General features: G+C 39.0%; 2 protein-coding genes across 10 annotated transcripts in view; one reads left to right on the top strand and one right to left on the bottom strand.

Annotated features, from left to right (window-relative positions):
• Positions 1-3,294: 3,294 nt before the first annotated feature.
• LOC307018155 (uncharacterized protein) lies at positions 3,295-11,731 on the bottom strand. 4 transcript variants are annotated; one of them, XM_079648278.1, is made up of 17 exons: positions 9,528-11,731; positions 9,266-9,398; positions 9,090-9,164; positions 8,526-8,921; positions 8,234-8,338; positions 7,893-8,125; positions 7,635-7,813; positions 6,952-7,045; positions 6,635-6,870; positions 6,303-6,417; positions 5,784-5,901; positions 5,612-5,703; positions 5,059-5,176; positions 4,860-4,961; positions 4,588-4,761; positions 3,946-4,122; positions 3,295-3,718 (listed from the first exon to the last, which is right to left on the bottom strand). In XM_079648278.1, exons 4-17 carry the CDS (start codon positions 8,791-8,793, stop codon positions 3,396-3,398), a joined length of 2,334 nt encoding a protein of 777 aa, XP_079504404.1. In that variant the 5' UTR covers positions 8,794-8,921; positions 9,090-9,164; positions 9,266-9,398; positions 9,528-11,731; the 3' UTR covers positions 3,295-3,395. The 4 variants fall into 4 exon arrangements, with proteins under 4 accessions (XP_079504404.1, XP_079504405.1, XP_079504406.1 ...); XM_079648279.1 differs by having other exon boundaries at positions 9,090-9,398; positions 9,528-9,786; positions 10,563-11,731; XM_079648280.1 differs by having other exon boundaries at positions 9,090-9,398; positions 9,528-9,639; positions 10,563-11,731.
• A 214-nt stretch (positions 11,732-11,945) lies between these two features.
• Positions 11,946-26,587, top strand: part of ccdc18 (coiled-coil domain containing 18) — a 29,858-nt gene continuing 15,216 nt past the window's right edge. For 3 of the 6 annotated variants that reach the window (XM_079648276.1, XM_079648274.1, XM_079648272.1), the window contains exons 1-14: positions 11,947-12,421; positions 14,618-14,819; positions 15,696-15,842; positions 16,437-16,543; positions 18,025-18,153; positions 18,423-18,519; positions 20,084-20,205; positions 20,348-20,627; positions 21,476-21,563; positions 22,536-22,753; positions 23,289-23,399; positions 25,349-25,480; positions 25,564-25,698; positions 26,278-26,355. In XM_079648276.1, coding sequence (XP_079504402.1) covers positions 12,321-12,421; positions 14,618-14,819; positions 15,696-15,842; positions 16,437-16,543; positions 18,025-18,153; positions 18,423-18,519; positions 20,084-20,205; positions 20,348-20,627; positions 21,476-21,563; positions 22,536-22,753; positions 23,289-23,399; positions 25,349-25,480; positions 25,564-25,698; positions 26,278-26,355 — 1,947 coding nt within the window. In that variant the 5' untranslated portion in view covers positions 11,947-12,320. Of the gene's footprint in view, positions 12,422-14,617; positions 14,820-15,695; positions 15,843-16,436; positions 16,544-18,024; positions 18,154-18,422; positions 18,520-20,083; positions 20,206-20,347; positions 20,628-21,475; positions 21,564-22,535; positions 22,754-23,288; positions 23,400-25,348; positions 25,481-25,563; positions 25,699-26,277; positions 26,356-26,587 lie in introns of all 6 variants that reach the window. The other 3 variants (XM_079648277.1, XM_079648273.1, XM_079648275.1) reach the window with 2 other exon arrangements.

Here is a 26,587-nt window from a genome sequence, read left to right as displayed (position 1 = left end):
CAGTTATAAGGCCTTCACAAGAGACTGTCAGTGGAGATTAAAGGGGATCAGGAGCTCACGTCTTCTCAGAGTCCTTGGTATCTGGCTTGATGATTGTCTCACATTTCTAAACTTCATGTCAATAACCTGCTTAAAAAGCTGAGGGTTAGCCTAGGTTTCTTCTACAGGAACAAGTCCTGTTTCTCTGCTTGAGGCCAGGAAAAGGCTAGTCACTGTGACCTTTTGACCTGTGCTGGACTATGGTGATTTGATCTATATGAATGCACCTGCCAATTGCCTGGTCAAGTTAGATGCTGCGTATCACAGTGCACTGAGATTTGTGACAAACTGTAAAGCATTAACCCATCACTGTACCCTGTATGCAAGGGCTGGTTTGCTTTCACTAACTGTACGGAGGCTCAGTCACTGGTACATTTTTATATACAAAGCCATGTTAGGGAAACTTCCATCTTATATCTGCTCCCTGATCTCACGGAAAATTGTAAGTGGCTACTGCCTGAGATCGAATGCTGTGGTTTTATTAAATGTGCCAACTGCTAGGACTGTCTTAGGGAAGACAGCTTTTAGATGCGCAGCTCCTCTGTCTTGGAATAGTCTGCAAATTAAATGGAAACTGAGCAATCTGGTGCCACTAAATGTTTTTAAAGCTCGGTTGGATGCTACTCAATCGGAAGCTATTGGTACCTGTTTATGTGGATAGTTATGTAAATGGTGCTGTATGATGTCCTTTTGTTGTTCTGTTTATGTTTTTATGTTTCGTGTGGAACCTACTTGAGCAGGTCTCCCTTGAAAAAGAAATCAATGATCTCAATGGGATACACCTGTATAAATAAAGGTTTGAAATTAAATGAAATGAGAGTCATCATCATCATGTTCTCTCTGCTGCTGCTGCTGCTGCTGGCAGCTGGAAGTGAGTCAACACTTATTATACTGCTGTTTAACAGGATAATCTGTCATATAACTTTTTTTTGTATTTGTACAGGTGTGAAGTGTGAACAGTTGACACAGCCAGCTTCTGTGACTGTGCAGCCAGGTCAACGTCTGACCATCACCTGTCAGGTCTCTTATTCTGTTAGTTAATAATAATAATAAAATTCAATAACATGCTTTAACCACTAGGTGCCCGTTTATCAGCTGTGCACCGTTATGGTGTAAATACTGCCTATCTACCAATTGGATCCAATATAAAAGTCAGCCGAATTACTGTTGATATTGCAAGGAGACATATTGTGTGAAAATAAATCTAAGATGTTGTTAAATGGCTGATATATTTGTGATCCACGTCACGTTTTCAGTTTTGGCGGCAGTTCTTCCTGTTTGTATAGAAGTCTTCTCATCAGGGCTCTATAAATAGATAACTACGGCAGATATGTAATATGTAATGCAGCCGAACCATGTATTACAATGCCGTTATGTGATTAGCTCCAAAGAGAAAAGCAAGCAAACTCGGAATAAAGTATTTTTTTTTTTTTTTTAAATGTTTTCGGATTTCACATCGCATAAACACCATTTCCCAACGTGCATTGCGGCTAAACCATGAATCACCGAGCTGAGGATCTTGGTTATGGCTAGAAAGGATCCGTCTTGTGTAAAACTCTCGCGAGAGTTCGGCTGAATGTCACGTGGCTGAATGTTTACGTTTGGCAGGCAGCCTTTCAGTTAGGATCGTTAACATCAGTTGGCCACAGCAAATGATGGTGAGAAGCTAAACTATCTATTAATTATGTCAATGACAGGGAGTGTGATCGTTGAAAAGCGGTCTTGCTGGTGTTCAAAGAAGAATGACAACACTGTAGATCACCAACACTATGGTTTATTTTTTATTCACAGGCAAGTCAACGTTGTCGCAGTAAAAGTCCCAAGATAGCTCCTGGTGCAATAAAATGTTCCCTTGCAGTGTTTTACTATTATGTCTGATGTTTCTCTATTAATATTGCTGCTGCATTAATGTGTATGTTGCATCATGTTACTGCTGTAGATGTGTTTCCGAGCCGCTCCGATTACAACGAGAGTTACAACGAGAACGTGACGTCATATTTACAATAGAAGGATCCTTTCTAGCCATAACCGAGGATCTTGCCTACGTCTGTTTCCGGTATTGTTTTTGACGGATGTATTTTGTTATACACACATTCCTTCACATTTAAATTAAAATGTACATTAAAATATTTCATGAGGCTTTCTAAAATGTTTTAAAATATAACTACGGTTCGAGTTGAAGAGTTTATAAATTAACATGAACCGAAGCTGTTGCCTGGTAACGCAATCGTGCAACGTCACGTCCGTTAATTCCACATCCACACACATCGATTTAATAAATGAATATAGCCTTTGTATCTGCTAAAAGAGGTGCCGACCAGCTGGGGCAACAGAAAATTGGCGAAATTGAGTGTGACTATTACAAATGAAATCATTATTATATTAATATTGATAATAATAACAACCGACCGTCGGGGTAGCATTTGCTTGGCATTTCCGGGTATATCTCCACTGGTTGGGCCACGTTAACAATACTGTGTAATTGTCACGTTTGAAGGGACGAAATCGTGACAGCTTCACGTCTCCCATCATGGTAAATCGTCACATGTTCACGTCTTGCCGTGATACCGGGTTATGCTGACCATGTCCATGCCTTTATGACAACAGTGTACCAATCTTCTGATGGCTACTTCCAGCAGGATAACTCACCGTGTCACAAAGCTCAAATATTCTCCAACTGGTTTCTTGAACATGACAATTAATTTTACTCAAATGTCACAGTCCACAGTCATCAGATCCAAATCCTACAGTGCACCATTGGGATATGGTGAACGAGAGATTTGCGTCATGGATGTGCAGCCGACAAATCTGCAGCAACTGTGTGATGCGATCAGGTCAATATTGAGTGAAATCTCTGAGGAATGCTTCCAGTACCTTGTTTAATCTATGCCATGAAGACTTAACGCAGTTCTGAAAGCAGATGGGGGTCCAACCCATCCTAGCAAGGTGTACCTAATTAAGTGGCTCGTGAGTGTATTACTTAGCTCAATTTGTATTGTTAGTGTGTGTCTGTAGGAGTAAAGTCTAGACACATTCTTTGGATGTAAGCATTGGCTAATTAAACAGATCATGATTAAATGACATGATGATAATAAGGGTGATCACCAAAACCTTATACCAGGGGTGGGGAACCTCTGGCCCTCGAGGTAACTCGGATCTGAAGGTGACTGATAACTGCTAATGGCATTTACTTGAATACCAGACATAGTAAATGCAAAGCAGGATCATATAAAAAAAAAGGTAATAAACAAGCCATTCAATCGTAATACTCGTTTTAATACGTTGACATGCATACAACACAATAGACTTGTTAAGTCCTGTTCGTTGTCCTGTTTGTTGTCCTTATCACCGTCCTGTTAGTTTTCCTCATCACCGTCCTCATCACCGTCTTGTTCGTTGTCCTCATCACCGTCCTCATCACCGTCTTGTTCGTTGTCCTCATCACCGTCCTCATCACCGTCTTGTTCGTTGTCCTCACCACCGTCCTCATCACCGTCCTGTTCGTCGTCCTCATTACCGTCTTCAATGTCTTCCTCCATCATGAGAAAAGACGAGTCCGAGCCAATACAGCTGTAGGTGCTGGTGACTCTGCTCAGTTTCTGCTCCAGAAGATATTGATGGTGTAAAATACAGCAGTGCAGTCCCCTGTATCCCTCTTCTGTTATATCGCTTGGAGAAACTAAAATAAAAAGACAAAATGACAGTCTATGTAAGGCAACTTTTAGTTAGCATTGATGTTGGTTCCATAGAAGCAATTTGAATGTTTAACTCCGAGGCTGTATATTAGCTAAAAAGATTTGTGATTCAGAAAAAATGCAATCATTACAGATGCTATTCAGTGATAGACATTTGACACTGGGAGGGGGGCAGTGGCAAATGTTATAAATCGGTATTTGTGGAACATACTTTGGTTTCTGATGTCGTCTTTTGTCTGATGAAGGAGGCGGTCCAGTTTGTCCAGTGCCTGCCTCAGATTTTGACAATGCTGGGTCATCTCCTTCACAATGATGACTTTCTCCTCTTCCATACGCCTGACCAGCATAACCTGGTCAAAAAGTCGCCTCTTTGTGCGCAGGTTCACCACTATAATGGAAAAAACACAAAATATAACAACCACAATGGTAAGGCTAATAAAACAAATAATATCAGTTTGTATTCAATCTTTTTTAATTAAATTGACCAAAACCTTAAAATCTGGTAAAAAAAAATTCAACCTCGCCGCTTGCTGAATTTTTTCAATTCTGTCTATGTTGGCAGAATTACATTCAGTATGTCTTGAGATTCAACATTAGTATGCAGTTCAGGGTGGTCAGGAAGGGTTTTACTGTTTCCATAGATATGCCTGTCCCAGTGAGACTAGACTATTAAGACTTGATAGGGCAACATCATACAGACCTTTCAATATAATTATTTTAAAATGATTTGTTGTGATCATGATGATTTGTGACACCTATGTTGATAGCTCTGTGTTACATTGGTGATTGTATTCTAGTACTTCAACTGAATTTATGGAATATCTAGGGCAAACAAAAACAAGTTGTTTCTTACCATCTCCTTGCGCCTCCCAGGGCAGAATGACATCCTCAGACAGACCGCATGCTGCTTCTGTGTCAATTTTCTCTGAACAGGCATCAATGGTGTTGTACTGCAGTATCCTCTCTCTGAGTTTCTTCTTGAGCTCTGTCAGTCTTCTCCGTTTGCGTTGCCTTGTTTGGTTGCTGTCTGTAAAGTAAAACAAAATACAAATAAACTAATATTAATAATACAAACAACAACAACAAGAAACAAATATTGTTTCTAGATAACGTAATAATAAATACCATTTTGTCGATAGAGGTCGTGTTTCTTTCTTCGGAGGGAATAAATAATTTCATCTATTTCTCTCTGGAGCTCCTCTTGGCTACTCTGGGCTCCATGTTTCTCTTGAAAACAGAAACAACAAGGTGTAATCATAAAACATGAAGCCAAATGTTTGGAAATATGGAACCAAATCTATACCACAGTGATCATATAACATACCAGTGGCTGCCCATTGCTTGACCTCCAACACCCACTGCTCCGTGTCCTCCAGGGAGATGTTCAGCTCTTGCTTGAGACTCTCAAGATTGTCCACTTCAGTTTGTGCTCTCTGTGTAGTCTGGTTAGAATGTTTAAAAGGAAAAAGTGAATATGCGTTCCAGTTGGTTGAGAAGGTTGTTTTTTACTGAATTCCTTTATGCACATTAACTGACCAGACAACAACATGAAATGCTAAACACCTTCTCTTCAAGGTTGGCAAGTATCACCTTAGTTTCCCTTTTTTTTCAAGATCAAGCAGGATTAACATTATTATTATTATTATTATTATTATTATCCAGAAATTCAGATGAATCAACCTATAGTGCTTTATTAAAAACAAACAGAACAGAGACTCTCTTGGCAGAACAGTGTGCCATGGCAGCACCATCATAATGAAATGATTGCAGAATACATTCAATTCAACAACATGTAGCTAAGGATGGTGTTAAATTACTACAACAACAAACTCGGATAGTCTTAATATACATTTTGAAATGCAGCATGGACGTCTTACTTTGACAAATCTCTTTGAGAGTGTCTTGTGGAGATTCTCCACCTTCCTGTGGTTCCATTGCATAGCCAGCACGGTTATCATATCTGCTCTAGCTGTAAACACAAAAACATGAAAATTCATATGAGCTTTACAATGTGGCACTACTTAAAACTATTTGTTTTCCTCTACCAACCTGATTTGGTCATGTATTTTGTTGTCAGAGCTGCCCTTGAGAGGAAGCTGTTAACCTGTTCCACTTCCTCGCCAACAGTATTTCCAGCACCTTCCTGGCTTCTGCCACCCCACTTCACCTGCTCAGAATCATAAACAATGAGATCTAGCTATTTAGTTCAATATTATAATTTCTTGTACTGTACATCTTTAGTTATCATCAGTGTCAGGAGCAATTTCAGAAAGTTAAAATGTTCTGATATTGAATTATGCTTTGAACTACAATGTCACAACTGCAGTTATTTGAAGCTCTATTCATTCATTATTTCTACAGTGCGGATATATTTACTAAAATAAACATAATGGGTTTTGGAAGCCTATCCTTGTGACAGTCTGTTTTGTAACAATTTTGTCAACATTTGTAACTATTACAATTATTCCACAGGCTTGAATAGAATATACTACATGATATTCTTATGTGCACTACAATTTCTAAAACATTTGAATCTAGTGACACAAATGTTTAACTTGCATACTGTACCTCGCATTTGCCTGTGTGGGCCTTGGCGTGCATTACAGAGAGAAAAGGTTTCATCTCTGTAAGTGGTTGGAGCTCAGGCAACTTTGCTGCCATCTTCTCCAAATAAGGCCAGTACCTGTAATGACAAAATCAATTAGCTTTTCCAGTTGCATGATGGCATAATAGTAAAAAGATAAACCAGGTCCTTAAAATTACCAGTACAATCCTTGTAACCAACATCAGCATTTATCCAAATGAATGTTTTTTTTGCTTTACATCTACTGGATGTGCAAGAATTAAATAGATAACACGTTTCCCACAAACACTTCCAATTTTGCAATAGTTATAACTACCTGCAGGCAACATCCATACAAAAGAATGTTGCATTCGCAACTTCAGCCAGCTCCTTCTGCAGGAACATTGGGTAGGCATATATTTCACCACGGTAGTGATTTAGGCCTTGTAGTAAGATGCCATGTCTGCACACAGCTATTTGCAGTCCTTCCTCATCCACCTTGGCCCTGGAATTGTGTGAGGTTTCTCTGCAAGCTGTGAATGTTGCCGGTCCACAAACATCACGACCACTTTTCTGAAATCGACACAATCTGTTACATTTAACCCTGTGCTAAGAAAAATAAATAAAGGGTTAAGGGATTGAATAGATTCTTACAATCGTCATCTGGCTCCTGATTTTGTCGACAAAGGCAGACACTTTACTGTCCTGGGCAATGAACAGTCCATCAAATAGAGACGGTTCATCTGTCCTGCGAAATTCGAGAAAGACATTGTAAGCAACATTATCATACATACATAAGTTTGATTGTGTCCTCTATTTAATGTGGCCAATTTGCTTTTGCCATAACATTTTCATAAATGTGGAAAAGGTCTTTGTGAATTTGATCTGTAATTCTGTGTAAAGTCTTTTGCCACCATTATTTAACATTAGTGAAAAGTTTACTGACTTCTTGTAAAAAGGTAAAAATAAAAGTACATCCTTTATATTGATGGGCATGGAATAGGGCAGAGGAAGGCATAGAAAAAGGTTCCTGGGCAATTTAATACATTTTTCATGAAGCGATTATATCCAAAACTGGTTCTTAGCTCCAACATATCCAACTAACGTCAACCATTTAACATTTTAAAGTTGAGTTAACTTTACAGGCGTCATATATAATAATTTTTATGAATTGGATTTATATAATTATGTGTAATTTCAAACCAACTATTGTTTTCTGATGGTCTACAAACTTTGGAAAAAGAAATTGCAGAGTTGGGGAAAGTTAGACATTTCAGCAAAGACATTCAGCTTAGTCAATAAAACAACAACTAAAATGAGAATATGATTTCACTGACCCTCTGGACTTCTTGAAGCGATAATGCTTTCTATTGCCATCTACAGCAATAGCCAGCATGTCAGGTGTGCATGCTGGGCATTTAAAGGGCTCCACCAGGCATAGATCTTCTTGTCTGTAATTACAGAAGGCAAACTCCCGAAAGACTCTGTGGAAGATATCGCTACAGATTCTGCCTGTCTGGAAAAAAGAATGGTATTCATTTGGTTAATTAAAAGTTTGGTATTCAAAAATCTTGAAAACCACATTTTATTCTTACCCTTCCTGTGGAAAACGATCGATGTTCAAGCATTTTTATAAATACTTGCTGGGATAATGCTGGGCTGGCCAATTTCATTTGCTCGAATGATGTGAACACATCAAAGTTAAAAATAATTTTGCAGCTGTCGGTTGCTGGCCAGTATTTGTATCCCAGCAAGTCACCTATGCTCGGGGACCATTTGGCGGAACAAATTGGGCAGCACACAGAAGGCAGACGAACGTTGTATGGACCTGAGAAAAAATATAAATGTGCAATTTGACAGCTATCTATGCAATGTAGGACAAAAGTATAATAGTAATCCTGTATTTCTGCTTGATCGTCTTCTGGTGGCCACAAACCATTGATAGTCACCAACACGGTCTGCTTTCCTGGGATGATGGTGAAATCTTGGCTTGGACCACAGAAGCAGATTTGGGATGGCGGAGGAATTGGAAGCAGACACACTGCAGCAAAGACAATTTCAGAGATTCATATGCATGTTAGGACATGTTAGGAAATGTAGTCAATACAAATTGAGACATTTTAACTGTTAAAGCAAACTTCCGACATGGTGAAAATGATGCCGCTGTATATGTAGTGCACATTAGGAAACCATGGTAAGGGAATATGTAATACCTTATTTGAACCCACCTTGTTCACAGAGTCCATATTGGCCACTTTCATCCACAACCACTAAGGATGTGGGAGGAATAGGTCTGTAAAACCCATCAAACATGGCTTCCCTGTCATGGAAGACATGTTTACCATGGATAATAGGGTCACATGCCGGACAAAGAAAGGGAGTTCCTGGTGGAACACAGTCCAAGCACCGGACCACAGCATCAGCAGTTTTGCATTGGAGACAGGAACGTGTAGTGACAATCTCTGCAGCCAATTTCAAATTAAGGAGCTCTGGCATTGCAGCTCTGAATGTTTGCTCACGTTTCAACTGTCTTTGGGTCCATGTTGATGCAGTGGGTGTTTCTTCTGATGATGCAGGGACAGTGAGAGAACCCAACAGGTTTCTCAGTGTCTGAAGATGTTGATCTAAAATAACAAAATATAAAACAAATCATGGAATTTAGTTTAATTTAAAAAAGATATTCCATACATGGCTTTTCACTTTACAATGTATCATGAACAAAGCTATTACATACTACAAACAATTACCTACATTTCAAGTTGAAGGATAATTTAAGAATTCATTGTGCATACCAAGACTTGGGACCTGTAGAGGAATCTCATGTGTCTCCTCGACCTCTGGGGACTTCTGAGAGCTGGAAGGTTTAACTGCATAAAACAAAGTACGAATTTATGGGAAACATTATTGAGGACCGACCAACGACATTAAAACTTAATGAAACACTAGAACTAGATTATATTTTACAGACCAGATCGATTCTTATTCCAATGTTGGGCTATAATGTTCCCATCCAGGTCCCTCTTCCTCCAGGAAACATTTTATCCTTGCGTTATTTTCTTTGGTATCTTCTGTATCTTCGGTTTCTTTGGTTTCTTTGGTATCTTAATATATAAATATATAAAAGAGATTATATATTTCCCTTAATTGTTGCACACACATCTTTGTAATGTGTGTGTCTGTTATCATTTGAGTAAATGTTATAATACATTTTTGGATAATGTTGTACTTGCCTTATTTGCCAACTCATCTGCGAGGGCATTCCCTATCTCTAGCCATTCATTCAGTTGCTTGGATGCCATTTTTAAGTGAGGATAAAAAGGGCAACAACAAACAAAGGATGAACTGACATACAGGGAGGGAGAAAAACAAAACAAAAGACAAGAAAACGAGAGGGGTGAAAGAGAGTAGGAAGAGGAATATGGCTCTGAAAAGAACCGTTGATTTTTTTATGATAATAGGCTACTTCATATAATTGAATTGATAGATGACCTGAAAAAAACCAAACAGATGAACTCAGATTAGCTGTGCTACCATGTAATTTAATTGTTGCTTCATAAATAAGCATTCGCCAAAATAAAACTACAGGCACCAAAATCAATCAAGTCCCAGGTAAATCAGTAATTACAGGGAAATATATTTCTCTTTTTAACTAGATGTGATGCTTTCACAAAACTTAAGTTGAATTAGCGAATGTTTAAAGTAGTGAAACAACTATGACCTGATGATATTCAAGTGTTGAACTTACCCTAACTATCATTAATGCAACATGTTAGGTGACATTTCGAAGAAAGAAAAAGTGTGTGCATTATAAAAAGCGCCATGTAAATGTCAACTATTATTATTATTATTATTAAAGTGCCATTTCCTTTCGCATTGTTTACGTTCATATCATGTCCTGGTCTGGTTAGCTGAATATACATACTTTTGCCATTGTTATGTGTTATGTCACGTGCTACCAAGGGTTTTGTTTTTAGGCAAGATTTTAGCTCCTTTTGTGCGAAGGAGAAAACTCTCCCTACAACTTGTTGTAGACGAACCTTCTTATATTGCAATACATATCCGTTAGCGCATATAAGCTAAGCGCTAAGCGCTAACCTTTACAGCCATGCTATTGCTAACAACATGCATTCGCCTATACTGCCTATGCCACGGGCCAGCCCTAAAACGTAAAACTGAAATATCGTGGTTAAACATGCTTAGTAGAAAAACGACAGGATTAATTAAAAGCGTAAACAAATCAAATGAAATACAGAAATCAGATTTACCACTTGTAAAGCTCTGACGCTCTTTAACAATCCTTCTTCTTCTTCATCTTCTTCTTCATCTTCATCTTCTTGGCTCGTCGCACTTTTATTGATGCGCAAGGTTAAAGTTCACGGGATTACGATCGTGCAGCCTGTCCTCCTACAAAAAACGACCAAATAGGTCGATTGTTTAAGCAGTGTTGATCACGATATTACGACCCATAGCCACGTAGCTTTCCCATTATTCATTTCTAGCAGCAGTTTATTACAACCTTTTGTCACGTTTTGTCACGATCGCAACAAGTCCTCCAACTAATACGCTGCAACAAGTCCTCCAACTAATACGACCAAATAGGTCGATTGTTTTCCTCGTTTTCCGACCCATTAATACGACCCAGAGCAGCGTTTTCAATCAACGGGTGCGTCAGCCTGTATACCTTTACGACCCACGGGCGCGTTTTAAATCAACGGGAGGCGGCGTAATGACGTACTCCTGCTGCTGCTGCTGCCAGGCGGCGGGGATGCCGCCGACGGTGTGGTTGTTTCTGGCTTTTTCAGCCATTTGCGAATATCCATTCTGTCCATAGACTGTATAAAATATTCTGAATGTCCGCTTGAATTAAAATAGCTGCTACGTTGCTTCGTTTGTTTTTGTTTTATGGCGGGATGACGCACTGACCGTCAGTGACCGTCAATTTACGTCTCATGACGTAAACTGCGTAAATTGCAAAGCTGTTTTTTTATTTACCCATGCTGTTCATTTTGGTTTGTCAGTGGAGTTTTCTGTTGTTTTTAACACATCATAAACTGTTGTAATAAAACTAAAAACAATAAAAAAACAATAAAAAAAATACTATTTTGATTGAGGGGGCGGACAGTCCGCGTGAGGGGGCGACGCCCCCTCACGCCCCCTCTTGACGCCGGGACTGGTTCAGACCTTGGTAAAGAGGCCTTCTTCAGATTTTAACATTAGTGTGTATTGCGCACTCAGGCTTAGTGCGTGATGTCACAGCTAGAGTGGGGGACAGCTTGAAATTCGCCTTCATCTATTTTTTTAAACCTGCCATAATTCCCAAACTCTGAGACATAATTTAATTTAAATGAATCAAAGGTTGTAATTTAATCTGTTCTTTTATTATTCACATATCTGTTCTGAATGGAATGATGGTGTTGATCTGTATTGTTTGTTTATTATGCTTTTGTCAAAAGAATCTTAACTCTAGGGCCAAAACTACCGTTGAAAAGTGCCAGTTTAGCGCAGGCGCCAGTGTTCGGGCCTACTGTAATTAGCAACCCTCTCCACCAATCAATGCGCACACAGCTTCTGTTCGTCCAATCACAAAAGGTGTTGTTAAGGCGTGGGCGGGGACTTAAAATACAAATTGTTCCGGCTACATTGCTTCTACACGGTATCCTGGAAAGTTTTGTTGAACTAGAAGTTTTAAATACATATATTTTAAACGTTTACAGTGACTGGAAGCATTTAATATTATACTCGGAACTTAAATGTTGTCAGTGAGGTTGTTCGGTAGGTTATAGGCTTTGGAACGATAATGCGAATTAGCTAGCCACCTGTTAAGCATCTTTGTTTACATTTATCGAGTGTAGCTAAGCTAGCTGCCATGCTAACTATTAACTTACCGATTTGTTGATGATATCACTTAGTTGTGGGTGTTCTTCACTTTTTCAAACATTCACGTTAGATATGTTGCAACTTAAAACCAACCTCACCAAGTCGACAAGTCGTTGAGTAGTTACCATGTACTCATCGTTACTCTAATGTTTGAGAACGAGAGCAGTTTAACCGAAGATGTGGTCAGTCTGAGGAATCTGCTTCTACTGACAGAGCTCAGTCTGATCAGTGTGGGACAGAAACTGAGGTGAGCAGCACACTGCATGACATGTACTCAGACACACAGTGAACCTGCTGCTAATGTGTACAACAGCACTTCTACCACTGAGAGAAACCACAGACACCAGCAGTTCAGGATATTACAAAGAGTTTTTACGCATTCATTGTATATTTATGCGAGAGAATACTTACAAAAAGTATCCAACGTTGCTCATTTGATGCTAGTGTGACAAGTTAATAATGGTTTACTGCAGATTCCCTTTCTGCAGAGCATACAAGAATCTGATCACATTAATAAAACAACAAAACAAGGAAAAAACACAACAAACATAAGCAATCACACAGAAATGACAGATGGACCCAAATCTCTAAAGTATTAATTGTGGTATAATAGGTAATTCAGGAATATTTCCCTAACAGATTACACAAACGTATGTTAATCAACTTTTCTGGTATTGACTTTAATTAATCCAGTTAACCAATAATATGCATTTTTTTCTTTAATAAAACCAGATTTATAAGGCTTTAGTTAATCTTTACAAATGATCATTGTTTTAGTCTTATAGGAAATTGTATTGTGATCTGTGTATGTCTTTTAATTTGTTGTTAATGTCTTGTTATTTCAGCCCCCTGTACATGACCCCATAATATGTTACCTTGAGACTTAAAATAATTGTAATTTGCTTTAATAAAAAAACAAAAACGTAATTAACATAAAGTTTGTATTTATTTTGCAATAATATTTGATGTCTTTGACCAACAACGATATGATTGGATAACTTGCAATATATTTCTGAAGCTATGCTTTCTGCCCTCCCACTTCAGTTTGCTTTGTTTTCTTGTAACTTGTCTGTATATATTAATTTTGGTGAAGTGGTCATTCCTAGCATTCGGTGCCATTTAGGTCCCCAACACATTATATCATATATTTTGTATTTAAAAGGTCTAATGCTTATTTTTTAAAAGCTTGGTTTTAAATGTGTATCCCCCTCTACCATAAAACAACAAAGTTATTTACCCAGGATATTCAAAATTCTAAATAATTACTCTTTAGCACAAGTAGGCCAAATTGCTGTGTCCCCAATCACGCTCAACTTCTGTAACAGATATAAAAAAAGAAGAAATACAAACAAATTCTACATTTTTGTCACTGTTTTATAACCCTCTTGCTAATATTCCTCACCAAATGTAATTATTTTTTATTAATTCATTTTTATTGTTTAACATTTTTTTTAAAGTGTGTGTCCCCTGTTAATCTGATTTGAATCCCTCTGGACACGCCCCTTTACTATTCTACTATTTGTATGACTCAAGAAGAAGGATACATTTTGAGTGGGAAAATCATCTTCAAGAAGCAGAGTGTATGCATTCTTCCTTCAACGTTTTTTTTAATGTTTTAAATAACTTAACTGTTGCGGTAAAGCACAACATGTCCACGCTGTTATGCTCATTTTTAGTGGAACTGATCATTTGTTTTACATTTAGAAAATATGGTAAATATATCTGTCAAATATGTGTTTCTGTTGTCACCAAGTGCTAGCTTGATTATCATCAAACATGTAGCAATAGCCAAGTTTAGCATAAAATGTCCACCCTGTTACTATTTTTCACATTAACAGGGTGGACACAGTAACTGGGGATGTTCAAAAAGATTTTTTTTTTAACATAATATCCTGAGCTTGAACAAAATATTTTTCTTATACTTTAACAAGCCATCATTCAGATTAAATAAAAATAAAAACATGGAAAATTTTATTTTTTTATTTTTTTATTAACCTAGCTCAAATGGCACCGAATGCTAGGAATGACTCCAACCATATTATTTTGGGTAAATTGATAAATAATTAGCCTAAACAACATAACCATTATGTAAAACCTGTTTTTGTATACTCGTGTGAATTAAATATTTGATATTATTTTCAATTTCTTTTTAGAACTTTAGTGCAACATGAATAGCAACATATTACCATATGTGCTTGTTATGATCAATTTAGACAAAGTAATTGTCTATAACGAAATCTTTATCTTTATACAATATCTATTCACAATTATCCAGATAATGGAATTCGTCACAATGAATGTATTGTGAGTTTACATAGTCCAGTGTTGGAAAGAGAGTTATTGTTTTAAATCTAAATGTCAAATGTATTTGAGTAGTTCTGATGCTGTGTTTGACTCCTCATCCTCCTCTCTTGATCCCCTTTTGTATATACATGCTGTACAGTCAGTCAGGAGGCCATGAAGACAGAGGGGAATGTGAGCAGACGAGTCCTGAGCAGTGTGAGCACCTAACCCTCACCGACCTGCAGACACCTGATGTTCCTCCATCCCAGTCGGGCTGTGTTTGCCAGGAGAGTCCTGTCAGTGGGACGGCTGAGAGACGTGCTGCTGCTGGCAGTCTCACCCCACCTTCCCCCATCTCTCAGGTAAGAAACACCAAGCTTGTGGGTGAAAGAATAACAAACGGCCATCAAGATATTCTGTACATTGCGTACGAACATTTTCATGTTACATACTGTATGAGTGCAAGCGTGCAAAAAGTATAATTGGTCCCTCTAACGAAGAAATATGTGGGTAGATATTAAACTGCTCTTCTCTGGGTTGTGTGGAATAGATTTAAATGGGCCAATTTGAGACGTTTGGTTTGAGTCACATGACAGATTCATATTTGACGAATTTTATTACTTTTAGACCAAGCGTCAATTTTTGAGACTTGACAAAAAAAGACTTCCTTAAACCTGCATTCTTTCAAATAACCAGCAGAAGCACAATCATAAAAGGGTTTATTGCCAGGTAGGTTCACACGTACGAGGAATTTGACTTGATGTCATGGTGCATACATAACATTTAAAACAACATCTTTTTTTTAAAGTACACAGATAGCGAACTATATTAAGAACACTGTAAAAAAAAGTATAGATAGCAATAAAATAAAGCAGTAATTTACAGCGAAATAGAATGCAGTGAATTATGGACTTTTATAGAACAGTGAGTTTTCTATTCATGAAAGTTAGTAGTAACATTAAAGCCGGCTCAAACTGTCAAACGGTTCGGCGTGAGATTGTACTTAGACACCACTTCTTGTCTCATTTCGGGTTTGTGAAACCAAGAAAATGCCCAACTCAAGGGTTCAAAACAGCAGTCCACACACATAGCTGATATCACGGTGACTACTTCCATTTTGTATATACAGCCAATGCTTTAGGCTTAGCTTGAGAAAATCAACTTAAGGCATATCAAGTACATCCTTTCAAACTGCAACACATGTCTCATCCACACTTGTGTTCTCTCTTCCCCCTCAGTCTGCCTCATTCAAGTCAGTAGAGATGGAGTCTTTTTCTGCGAGGCTGCGTCAGGAGAACGCCTGTCTGAGCGTGCAGGATGAACAGATGCAGCTCATCAGCGACCTCGATGCCATGCAGTATGAACTGTCCTCCTCCAGGTCTCAGGTGTGGTGATAATCCCTGAATGGAGGTGCTGAAATCTTCTAATGCTCTATGTTGTGCTTTATAGTATATAGATACATAGATGGATGGGTGTTAAATGTCACATTTAATCACTTTATTTCCCCTATTTACAATATCTCTTACATAAAGGCAATATTCAATATAGGCTCTAAATATGGGGATTTACATGGATAGATGGATGGGTCCGCATTGGGGGAAAGAAAGGTATTTAAGCAGGCAGCAGCAGGTTATCAAGGCATTACACACAATGGAAAATACACAGTAAATATATCATTATGACCAGTAGAATGGTGTGTGTGTATACTACATTCTATATAAACGATAGGAAATATAAGTTGTAAAGAAATCAGAAAAAACCTTGGATTCTTTATACGCTAGTAAATTATGCAAAGTAGTTTTATTTATTTACTGTTTCATAAGAGTTCGTAGTTTCAGTGTTTTGTTGCAAAATACATTGCTCCATTGACTCTTCACATGAAATGTCAAGGCACAACAATGAGAACCTAACCACTGTTACAGATGTGTGATGAGTACAACTGTAAATAAATATCCTGTGTGTTGTTTGTTGTTTTTTAGGGCCGCTTCAGAGGCCCCAGGCTGGGGGTTAAGAGCAGTTTGGCAGTCATGAGTGAGCAGATTCGTCAGCTTCAAGCAGAGCTGGAGACTCAAACTGCACAACTAAAGTAACCCCCCCTCAACACAGATTACTGTCGCTATTTATGTAACTGTATTGTGACAATTGCATGCCTATTTCTACACACTGGATACCGAATTGATGTTAAAACTATAAACCTTCCCAAATCAAATGTAAACGGTAAGACTCAAATACGATTTTTTTTTTTCATGGAGTACTTCAATTATGTAAAATGTGTTCAACACTTTTTAAATCTAGAGAAATCTGTAATTGAACCAAGGTGATGCGGCATTTCATTTGGTTGACTGTGTTAGAAACCTATCCTTTTTGCGCATGTGTGTTGTTTACTGTCAGAAGCATTCATAAATAGTCTTTTTACCAAATTTTGAACAATACCATGTTTGATCTTGGTTGTTTGTATATATTTGAACCTGGTGAATAGTTTTAGTCATCAGACACCTCGGCACATAATCACAAAAAAATGAAAAGACAGAAAAGATCTAAGAAATCAATTCTAGCAAGTATTCCTAGCTAAGGATGTACTTTAGGAGACTTCTCTGAGCAACTCTAAGCAAGACAGAGACAGAAATATTAACGCTAGTGAGCAGGCTTTGCTGACTTGGTTCGTAGGTAGGGTTTATCAATAGTAACGGTGGAAATGTCTCAGCTCTCATACATTGTTGTGATTGCTGGACACTCTAGCATCATTGGTTGGCATGCAAATCTGTAGACCAGCTCACGCTTTTTAGATTTCTTTACTTGCAAAATACAAGTGTTGTGATCTCTTACACTCTTAAATAGTTATTGCGTTCGGCAGTAGATGCGGGAGATAAACCACAAACATGAATACAAAAGTCTTCAAATAGAGAATATGTCTCCTACCTCCTTTGTTGCCATTTGTTCTGCTTAAGTAAATCTTCTTTAAAGACCTCCACCCTGCTCGTTACAATTGTTCACCTAAGAATCTTTATGTTCTAAGATGCTTTCTGGATAACTTTTATATTTTCCAGGAACTAGTTTTAACTAAGTGACTAAGTGAATATTTTTAGAAATGTCATAAAACTTTATTTCCTCGAATTTGGTAATCAACTGATCAAGCCTCGTGAATACGGCTCCAGATGAGTTTCTTACAGAGGAGGTGCATAAGTCCCAGTCAAAACCTCCTGAACAATACAACAATATGTAACCTGGAGAATCTAATAACAAACTCCCAGGATCCTAGGCTCCTAAAAATGGCCCCCAAATTCTGTCCTTTTTATTGTTCTAAATACCTTCATAGAAGGGGCCTTCTGTGGCAGAACATGTACAAATGGTGCATTTAAATTCATGTAATGTGCTCTTGGGAACAGTTAGTCATTCATAACACTACAATTGTCCATATATCCCCTTGATGTAGTCCTATAAATACTCTAATTAGGCATGCTTGAAGTGGCTTTCAATTATTTCCATTTTATCTTTCAATTATTTTCATACTGTTCCCTTAACCTCCTATCAAACCTAGCTTTAATATCTTGTGCCGTGTGTTTCCAGGGCAACAGAGCTGAGGGCAGACTGCAGTCAGGAAGCAGCCGCCCACAGTGACATATTGGTGGCGAATCTCACGGAGGACGTGAGCGCGCTCAGAGAAGAGCTGGACACCAAGGCAGCTCTGTGCAAACGGTGATTCTTTTAACTTTGTCTGGGTACCGCACACACTTTCATTTTATTACATTACAGATCACAGTTCTTAAGTTTTGAGAAATTACATAAACCTCAAATGTATCTGCAACACTATGATTTTTCTCATAATAACTAGTGGTACCTGAAGGGACATACCAGGATCTCAAGTTGAAAAGAATCACATACTCTATTGATATTTCTGATTGACTTTTCAATTAGTTATTGTTAGAGTTTTGTTAATGACCTTTTCTCTCTCTCATCCCTTACAGGGCTGAGCAACAAAGGAACCAAGCCCTTCAAAATGCAGAGAAACTCAAAGAAGCCTTCAAAGAGTATAGGGCTACTTTTTCTATAAAATTTCAGAGGGTAAACATTATTTATTTTGATGGTTTAATTATTAAAGGGGCCCTTTTTACTCATTGTCAGGTTCTTATCAGTATGTAGTGTCTCTCCTGGGACATGTCTCCATGCTATAATGCTCCAAAAGCTCTTTATTTTTCTCATACTGCCTGTGCTGCAGCACCTCTTTTCACCCTCTGTCTGAAACCAGAGCCCAGTCTGCTCTGATTGGTTAGCTGGTTGGCTCTGTTGTGACTGGTCGACCGCTTAGAGATGTCCCGCCCCTTAGCCTATCAATACAATGTGTTTGAGCAGTAGCCAATAGAAGCGTAAGTGTTACATATTGAGGTCACTAAGTTATGATAGCAAACAAAGGAGTCCAATGAAGGCGCTTCAGGAAGGGAGGGAGAGTGTGTGAGATAAACTCCCTCTGGAGGGAACACAGGGATTTTAGCCTTTGCAGACCATTTAGATGCACAGAAACCTATAGAACACACTACAGGTAAAGACACAAAAAGCATAATAGGGCTTCTTTAAAGAACAGTATATTCATATATATATTTTAATATATATACAACCTTGAAAAGACTGAACTGCTTTTCCTTCCGGGAAAAGATTGTCCCACTCTTGACCTAACAATCAACATCGGCACCTCTGTTGTTTCCCCGTCTCAGACTGCAAGGAATCTAGGTGTGACCCTATATAACAAACTGTCCTTCACTGCAAACATCGCTGCTACAACCCGCTGCTGCAGATACACGCTTTACAACATCAGGAGGATACGTCCCCTCCTGACCCAGACATCAGCGCAGGTTCTGGTCCAGGCTCTCGTCATCTCACGCCTAGACTACTGCAACTCCCTCCTGGCTGGTCTACCTGCATGTGCCATCCGATCTCTGAAGCTCATCCAGAATGCAGCGGCTCGTCTGGTCTTCAACCTTCCAAAATTCTCCCACACCACGCCGCTCCTCCGCTCCCGGTAACTGCTAGAATCCACTTCAAGACACTGGTACTTGCGTACCATGCTGCGAATGGATCTGGCCCTTCCTACATCCACGACATGGTTAAACCGTACACCCCAGCACGTGCACTCCGCTCTGCATCATATCAGCCAAACAGCTCGCTGCACCCGCACTGCGAGGGGGACCCAAGTTCCCATCAGCAGAAACACGTGGGTTTGCTATCCTGGCTCCAAAATGGTGGAATGAGCTCCCCATTGAAATCAGGACAGCAGAAAGCTTACAGATCTTCCGGCGCAGACTGAAAACTCATCTCTTTAGACTCCACTTCGAGCGATAGAATTACTAACAAAGCACTTATATACTAATAAAGGACTGGCTTATCTAAAGCCAGCTGAGTAGCACTTGAAATGTTTTAGCTCTATGAAACCTGATGTACTTATATAATTCTGTTTTCTTCAAGTTTGTATTTTGTTGGTCGAAAATTATTATTATTATTATATAATATTTATTGTAAGTCGCTTTGGATAAAAGCGTCAGCTAAATTCAATGTAATATATATATTTTTTTAATTACTGCTTTAATGTTGCACATTAAAGCCAAAAATGCCATTCCTTCTTTGTGTTTTCAAGGTGATGGAGAGTGAGAGCAAACTGAAAGAGAGTCTCATTGAGTGTGACAGAGAGAAGGAGCAGTTGGAGGTGAAGTGCTCTCTGTTGGAGAGGGGAAAGGTCCAACAGAGTCAGACAATCTGGTACCTAACCTTATTTTATGTTTGTAGAAACACATCGTGGCTTTCTGACCTTTTGTCATTATCAGTCAAATCTTTGAGAAACAAAAGCTTTGATTTGCTTTCTAACACATTCTATCCCCAATGACCCCCTGTCTGCCTGCAGCCAGCTGACGGAGGAGGCGCGGCAGGCCATGTCTGCAGCTGCTGGCCTGCAGGCTCAGCTGGAGGAGGCCGGACGAAAGGCCTTACAGCTGGAACGGCAGCTAACGGAGCGGGGCGCTGAGTTCAGGGAGCTGGCCTCTCTGCGAACAGATCTGGAGAACCTGCGAACTCTGACCCAGAGGCAGGAGCAGAGCCTGGTCCAGAGCCAGAGGGAGGCCCAACAGAGGGAGGCAGAGCTGGCCGGCCTGGAGGCCGCGCTGACCCTGCTGCATCTACGAGAGGTCCAGAGGAGTACTATACCCAAATCAGTGTTGTTTGTGACCTAATGTCCCATTATTTTTGTGATGTCTGCAACAGTGACCTCATGGTTACATCATGAGTTATTTGCTTTGGTGTACCAGGGAATGTCCAAAACTAGTTGCTATATTAACAGGGTTGGGAGGGTTACTTTCCAAATGTAATCTGTTACAGTAACTCAATACCTGTTCAGAAGAAAGAAGTAATCAGTAACCTAATCTATCAAAATAGTATTGAGTATCACAATATAAAAGTAATGTAATCTGATTGCTTTCCGATACTTTTGGATTACCTCAATGTCAAATGCATTGCAAATAAATACAAGAGAAGATAAATATCAATAAAATGTTTTTTACTGAAGTGTTTAACACAACACAACAGAACAATGTAACCTTAGAAAAGAAGACATTTTGTATCAAAAATGTGTCCTCTTATATTTTAGGTTTACAGAATAGTATAGTTGACAAATGCTGTTTTATTTAACACATTAATTAAAAGCAAGCGCAGTATTTTTGTTTTATAAATCAGGTGTCCACATTAAAATAAATAAAAGTAGCATAAATGTGAAGCTAAAATAAATTCAGACAGTGTATCTACCTATAATATATAATTATTTATCATAAAACGCATTATATCATGATAATCCTGCTACTTTAAAAATGTTTTAACAGTAATCTGATTACTCCTTTTTTTTATGTTATTGTAATGGAATACAGTGATCATTTTTTTGAATGCTGATTACCTAATCTCTTTACATGAAATCTGTTAAGCCTGTATTTTTATCACTAAGGATGTGTTCACTATTATCTAATATTGTTTCTTTTAATTTCAGGATGTGGTGGGGACGCTGTGTGTCAGGCCCTGCATGCTTCCCCCAGTGGACTACTCAGGAACTGCACACCTACTGAATCTGAAGCCAGGTATGCTGAGACCTCGGAGTTATCCATGTCAGTTAACAGAGATGTGAAGTTTTCTGGCCATTTGAAGACCGCCTCCCCTTGCAAGGTCCTTTTGAATGACACTATATACACCACTTTTCATGGAGTAAGAATGAGAAGCTCATTCTGCATACCTTTTGCTCATGAGGTGAAAGCAGAGATGGAAGAAGTAGATATTGTACTTGAGTAAACGTAGAAGTACAGGTCTTGTACTTCAGTAAAAGTAGAAGTACCAGAGTGTAGGAATACTCTGTTACAGTAAAAGTCCTGCATTCAAATGTTGCTCAAGTAAAAGTACAAAAGTATAGGATCAAAATATAGTGAAAGTAGCGACAGTAAAAGTAGTCATTGTGGATTTACTCCAGGTGGAACTAAATTCTGATTTAAGAGTTGATTATATTTCACATCATTAATCCAGATCTGTGAAGTAACTAAAGGTATTAAATACATGTAGTGGAGGAAAAGTACACCTTTTACCTTTGAACTGTAGTGGAGTAGAAGTACTAAGTAGCATAAAATAAAAGTATCTCAAAATAGTATTAATAGTGTAATATGTTAAATGTGTGTAAAAATGACTAGACCCAAGTTATATATTTTATACATTTAAGTATTTCCATTTCCATTCCCCTTCCTGTTTCAAACATCTTTCAAACCTATAGTCATTTTATTGTAATCAAGGTCAATGAATTTCAATTTGTTTTCAATCTTAGTCATTTGAACTAACTGTACTATTTTATTCAAATGAAGGATGATAGTAATCGGACGTCTGATTATTAAAAATACAGCAGAGAAAAAAGCTTACCGAGCGCCTCCAACCTACAATTTCGCCTTAGCTTGTAAAGAAAAATAGATTTTTGTTGTTAAAATGTGAAAGTAGAAAAAAATTGCATATATAATTTTTTTCTAAAGAGTAATTCCTGTCCTCTCTTCCCCTCCCCGTGGCCCCCCTGGCAGGTGAAGGCTACCAGCAGCTGCTGCGCGCCCTGCAGCTGATGGAAGCAGAGCGGAGCAGACAGAGCAGTCTGGTGGAGCGGCTGCAAGAGCACCTCAGCAGGTCCCAGGAGGAGACCTCCACCCTGCAGAGCTCCATGGCCCAGAGAGTCTCCCACTACCAGAGCCTCCACTCAGAGCTGCTGGACAGAGTCAGCCACACCACCGACAAAGAGAAGGAGGTGAGGTTTCAGGTCCTCTCTGTCATCCTCTTCATAATTTCTTTGATATATTTTACTGTATCCAGACCCGTATTATATTAAACATGGGTCTAGCACATACAAAATCAAATGTTCCTTTCAATTTGTAGGTAAAGGGAGCTATAAAATGTCTACATAAGTTTCCCTGGGGTTCTTTTGAATCTCAGATTTTAGTGCACGGACGCCACCCTCTCAGCAGGGCACAACTTTAGTCGGAGATATAAGTCACTAGTCGAGGTCAGATATTTTACTGACTCTAAATATAAGAAAAACAATGTTTTGAGGTAAGGGGATCTTAATACTTTTGCACGTAGCCTGATTTCCCAAACCCAGTCACTATTATTTCAGAGCATTGATAATATAAATAGCATTTTTACGATCACTCGTTTGTTATTTTTCATGGATTTCACAAAAGCCATCTCGGCCATGAAAAATAAGCATGTTGTCAATAAAAAAAAAAGGTTAGAGCCGATTTATAGGTTCTTACTCATTGTTTTTTATCTCTGCTTTACTCTAGTTGAAAAGAAAAAGTGCACGTGTGGCTGCGCTGGAGAAACAGCTACAGGAGAAGACCTCTGCTTACAGTCAGGCTGCTCTGACCAACACCGAGCTGGAGAAAAAGCTACTGGTAACGCGCGCACACACACACACACACACACACACACACACACACACACACACACACACGTACGCACGCACGCACGCGCGCATTATTAGAGAGGATGAAGTGATAAATATATATTGGCTCCAACTTGTTTTATTAATGGTTTTGTTGACTCTTATATGTACAGGACTGTCTCAGAAAATTAGAATATTGTGATAAAGTTCTTTATTTTCTGTAATGCAATTAAAAAAAAAAAAAAAAAAAATGTCATACATTCTGGATTCATTACAAATCAACTGAAATATTGCAAGCCTTTTATTATTTTAATATTACTGATTATGGCATACAGCTTAAGAAAACTCAAATATCCTATCTCTAAATATTAGAATATCATGAAAAAGTATACTAGTAGGGTGTTCAACGAATCACTTGAATCGTCTAATTAACTCGAAACACCTGCAAGGGTTTCCTGAGCCTTGAAAAACACTCAGCTTGGTTCAGTAAACTAAATCACAAGTATGGGGAAGACTGCTGATCTGACTGCTGTCCAGAGGACCGTCATTGACACCCTCCATCAGGAGGGTAAGACACAAAAAGAAATTTCTCAAAGAGCAAGCTGTTCACAGAGTGCAGTTTCAAAGCACATCCACAAAAAGTCTGTTGGAAGGGGGAAATGTGGCAGGAAACGCTGCACAACCAAGAGAGATGACCGCAGCCTTAACAGCATTGTGAAGAAGAGTCGCTTCCAGAATTTGGGGGAGCTTCAAAGACAGTGGACTGAAGCTGGAGTCCAGGTATCAAAAGTCACGGTTCACAGACGTGTCCGGGAAATGGGCTACAATAGCCGTATTCCCATGGTCAAGCCACTTCTGAACTCAAGACAACGGAAGAGGCGTCTGACTTGGGCTAAGGAAAAGAAGCACTGGACAGTTGCACAGTGGTCCAAAGTCCTCTTTTCAGACGAAAGCAAGTTTTGTATTTCATTTGGAAGTCAAGGCGCCAGAGTCTGGAGAAAGGCTGGAGAGGAGCAAAATCCAAGTTGCTTGAAATCCAGTGTGAAGTTCCCACAGTCAGCGATGGTTTGGGGAGCCATGTCAGCTGCTGGTGTTGGTCCACTGTGTTTCATCAAGCCCAGAGTAAATGCAGCTGTGTACCAAGAGATTTTAGAGCACTACATGCTTCCGTCTGCTGAAAAGCTCTATGAAGATGAGGAATTCATTTTCCAGCATGATCTGGCACCTGCCCACAGTGCCAAAACCACCAGTAACTGGTGTACTGACCATGGCATTACTGTCCTCGATTGGCCTGCAAATTCCCCTGACCTGAACCCCATAGAGAATATGTGGGGTATTGTGAAGAAGAAGCTGAAAGACACCAGACCCAACAATGCTAATGAGCTAAAGGCCGCTATTGAAGCATCCTGGGCATCCATAACACCTCAGCAATGCCACAGGCTGATTGCCTCCATGCCACGCCGCATTGATGCAGTAATCCGTGCAAAAGGATTCCCAACCAAGTACTGAGTGCATTAATGGACATTTTCAAATGTTTGATTGTGTTTTGCTGTTATAAATCTTTTTTTTTTTACTTGGTCTGAGGAACTATTCTAATTTTTTGAGATAGGATTTTTGAGTTTTCTTAAGCTGTATGCCATAATCAGCAATATTAAAATAATAAAAGGCTTGCAATATTTCAGTTGATTTGTAATGAATCCAGAATGTATGACATTTTTGTTTTTTTAATTGCATTACAGAAAATAAAGAACTTTATCACAATATTCTAATTTTCTGAGACAGTCCTGTATGTTTGATAAAAATATACATACAAGGTCTTTGAAAACACTCGATCTTAATGTGTTTTTTACATGACACAGGTTATCATTTAAACATGCTAAATGTATTCTCTAACGCCACCATTTACATTTTTTGCCGAAAACACGTTGTTATTTAGTGTCTTTCTTTTTGTAATTACAGGACAAAAAGGCCACTGTTCAGCATTACCAGTCAATGATGAGTAAAAAGCAGAAAGAGTACCAGCAGTCTTTGGAGAGCTGTCAAAACTCTCAATCGCACCAACTGACTGAGCATCAGCACAGAATAGAAATGGTGATCTACTTCTCCACTTTGCAGCCCCCCCACACCCCACCTGAGTCTGTTTCATTCATCACTATAAACTCTGTCCTCTGCAGCTTCAGCTGTGTGTGGAGGAGGCTGAGACTCGGGTGTTGGAGATGGAGCAGAATCTAGGCTCAGTCCAGACAGAGAGAGACGAGGCTCAGGAGGTTGCTTTCCTGCTGCAGAGCTCCGTGGAACAACTCACACAGGTCAGGACAGTCTTAAAGCATATCTGTGCCTTTCCACCTTCTCTGGGGCAAGCACAGGAACCCTTTCAGATTAAGCTACAACTACTTTGACCCTTGTGCCTCACGAGGGAAATGTTTGTCTTTTTCATCTTTGGATAACTTTGGCTGTCTTAATGCATATGGCATAGATTCTGGTCTGGTTTTCATTTCAATTTATTTTTATTTAGGATTAACTAAAGTTCAATAAAGTGTGTATTAAAAAAAAAAATGCAAAAGACCCTTAAGGTCCGAAATGTCCCCAAAATGTTTTATCCCACGGCCATTACATCATACAATCATACATTGTAATATATCAAGCTTTCCATCTAAAGCAAGGGCTTCAAAAACAATATGTAGCCATCTTTTGTCCTATGGGACAAAAACATGATATTTGTGGGGTTTTCTGAAGCACTCTATTGTCCTATGGACCAATGGGCTTTTAAGAGTTAAAATAGTGATATTGAATGAAAATGTGAAAGTTAAAATAAGGACTGAAGTTGGTTGAAAGATTGTACCTTTTTCATCCAGTTGTTTTTCTATTTGTTTTTGATTGAATTACAGCAGAGGCAGGATGAAGTGCAAAACAACGAGGAGTTGCTGAAGCGTTTGGAAGAGCAGGCGACTCAGTCTGCCACCAAGGTTTGCACAAAGACACGTTGCCAAAGACAAACAGTGAGATGAAAAGCTCCAGTGTTTAGAGTGTAGGAGATCTATTGGCAGAAATGGAAAACACACTATGCTATGTTTTTGTTTGTGTACACTCACCAAGAATCCTGGTGCTGTCTATAGCTTAGATAGGGCCCTTTATATCTGCATATGGAGCAGGTCGTCTTCACAGAGTCTGCCATGTTTCTACAGTAGCTCAGAGCGG

Source organism: Notothenia rossii, assembly GCF_949606895.1.
Source record: "Notothenia rossii genome assembly, chromosome: 9".
Lineage (NCBI taxonomy): Eukaryota > Metazoa > Chordata > Actinopteri > Perciformes > Nototheniidae > Notothenia > Notothenia rossii.
The sequence above is the reverse complement of the archived record's forward strand: the minus strand, read 5'-3'. Positions and strand labels throughout refer to the sequence as shown.

Coding starts and splice junctions, on each gene's coding strand:
- LOC307018155 (XM_079648278.1), bottom strand. CDS start 8,793: ATGCCAGAGCTCCTTAATTTGAAATTGGCTGCAGAGATTGTCACTACA. Junction 8,339..8,525: donor ATATGGACTCTGTGAACAAG/GTGGGTTCAAAT, acceptor TCTTTGCTGCAG/TGTGTCTGCTTCCAATTCCT. Junction 5,902..6,302: donor CCCACACAGGCAAATGCGAG/GTACAGTATGCA, acceptor GATTCTGAGCAG/GTGAAGTGGGGTGGCAGAAG.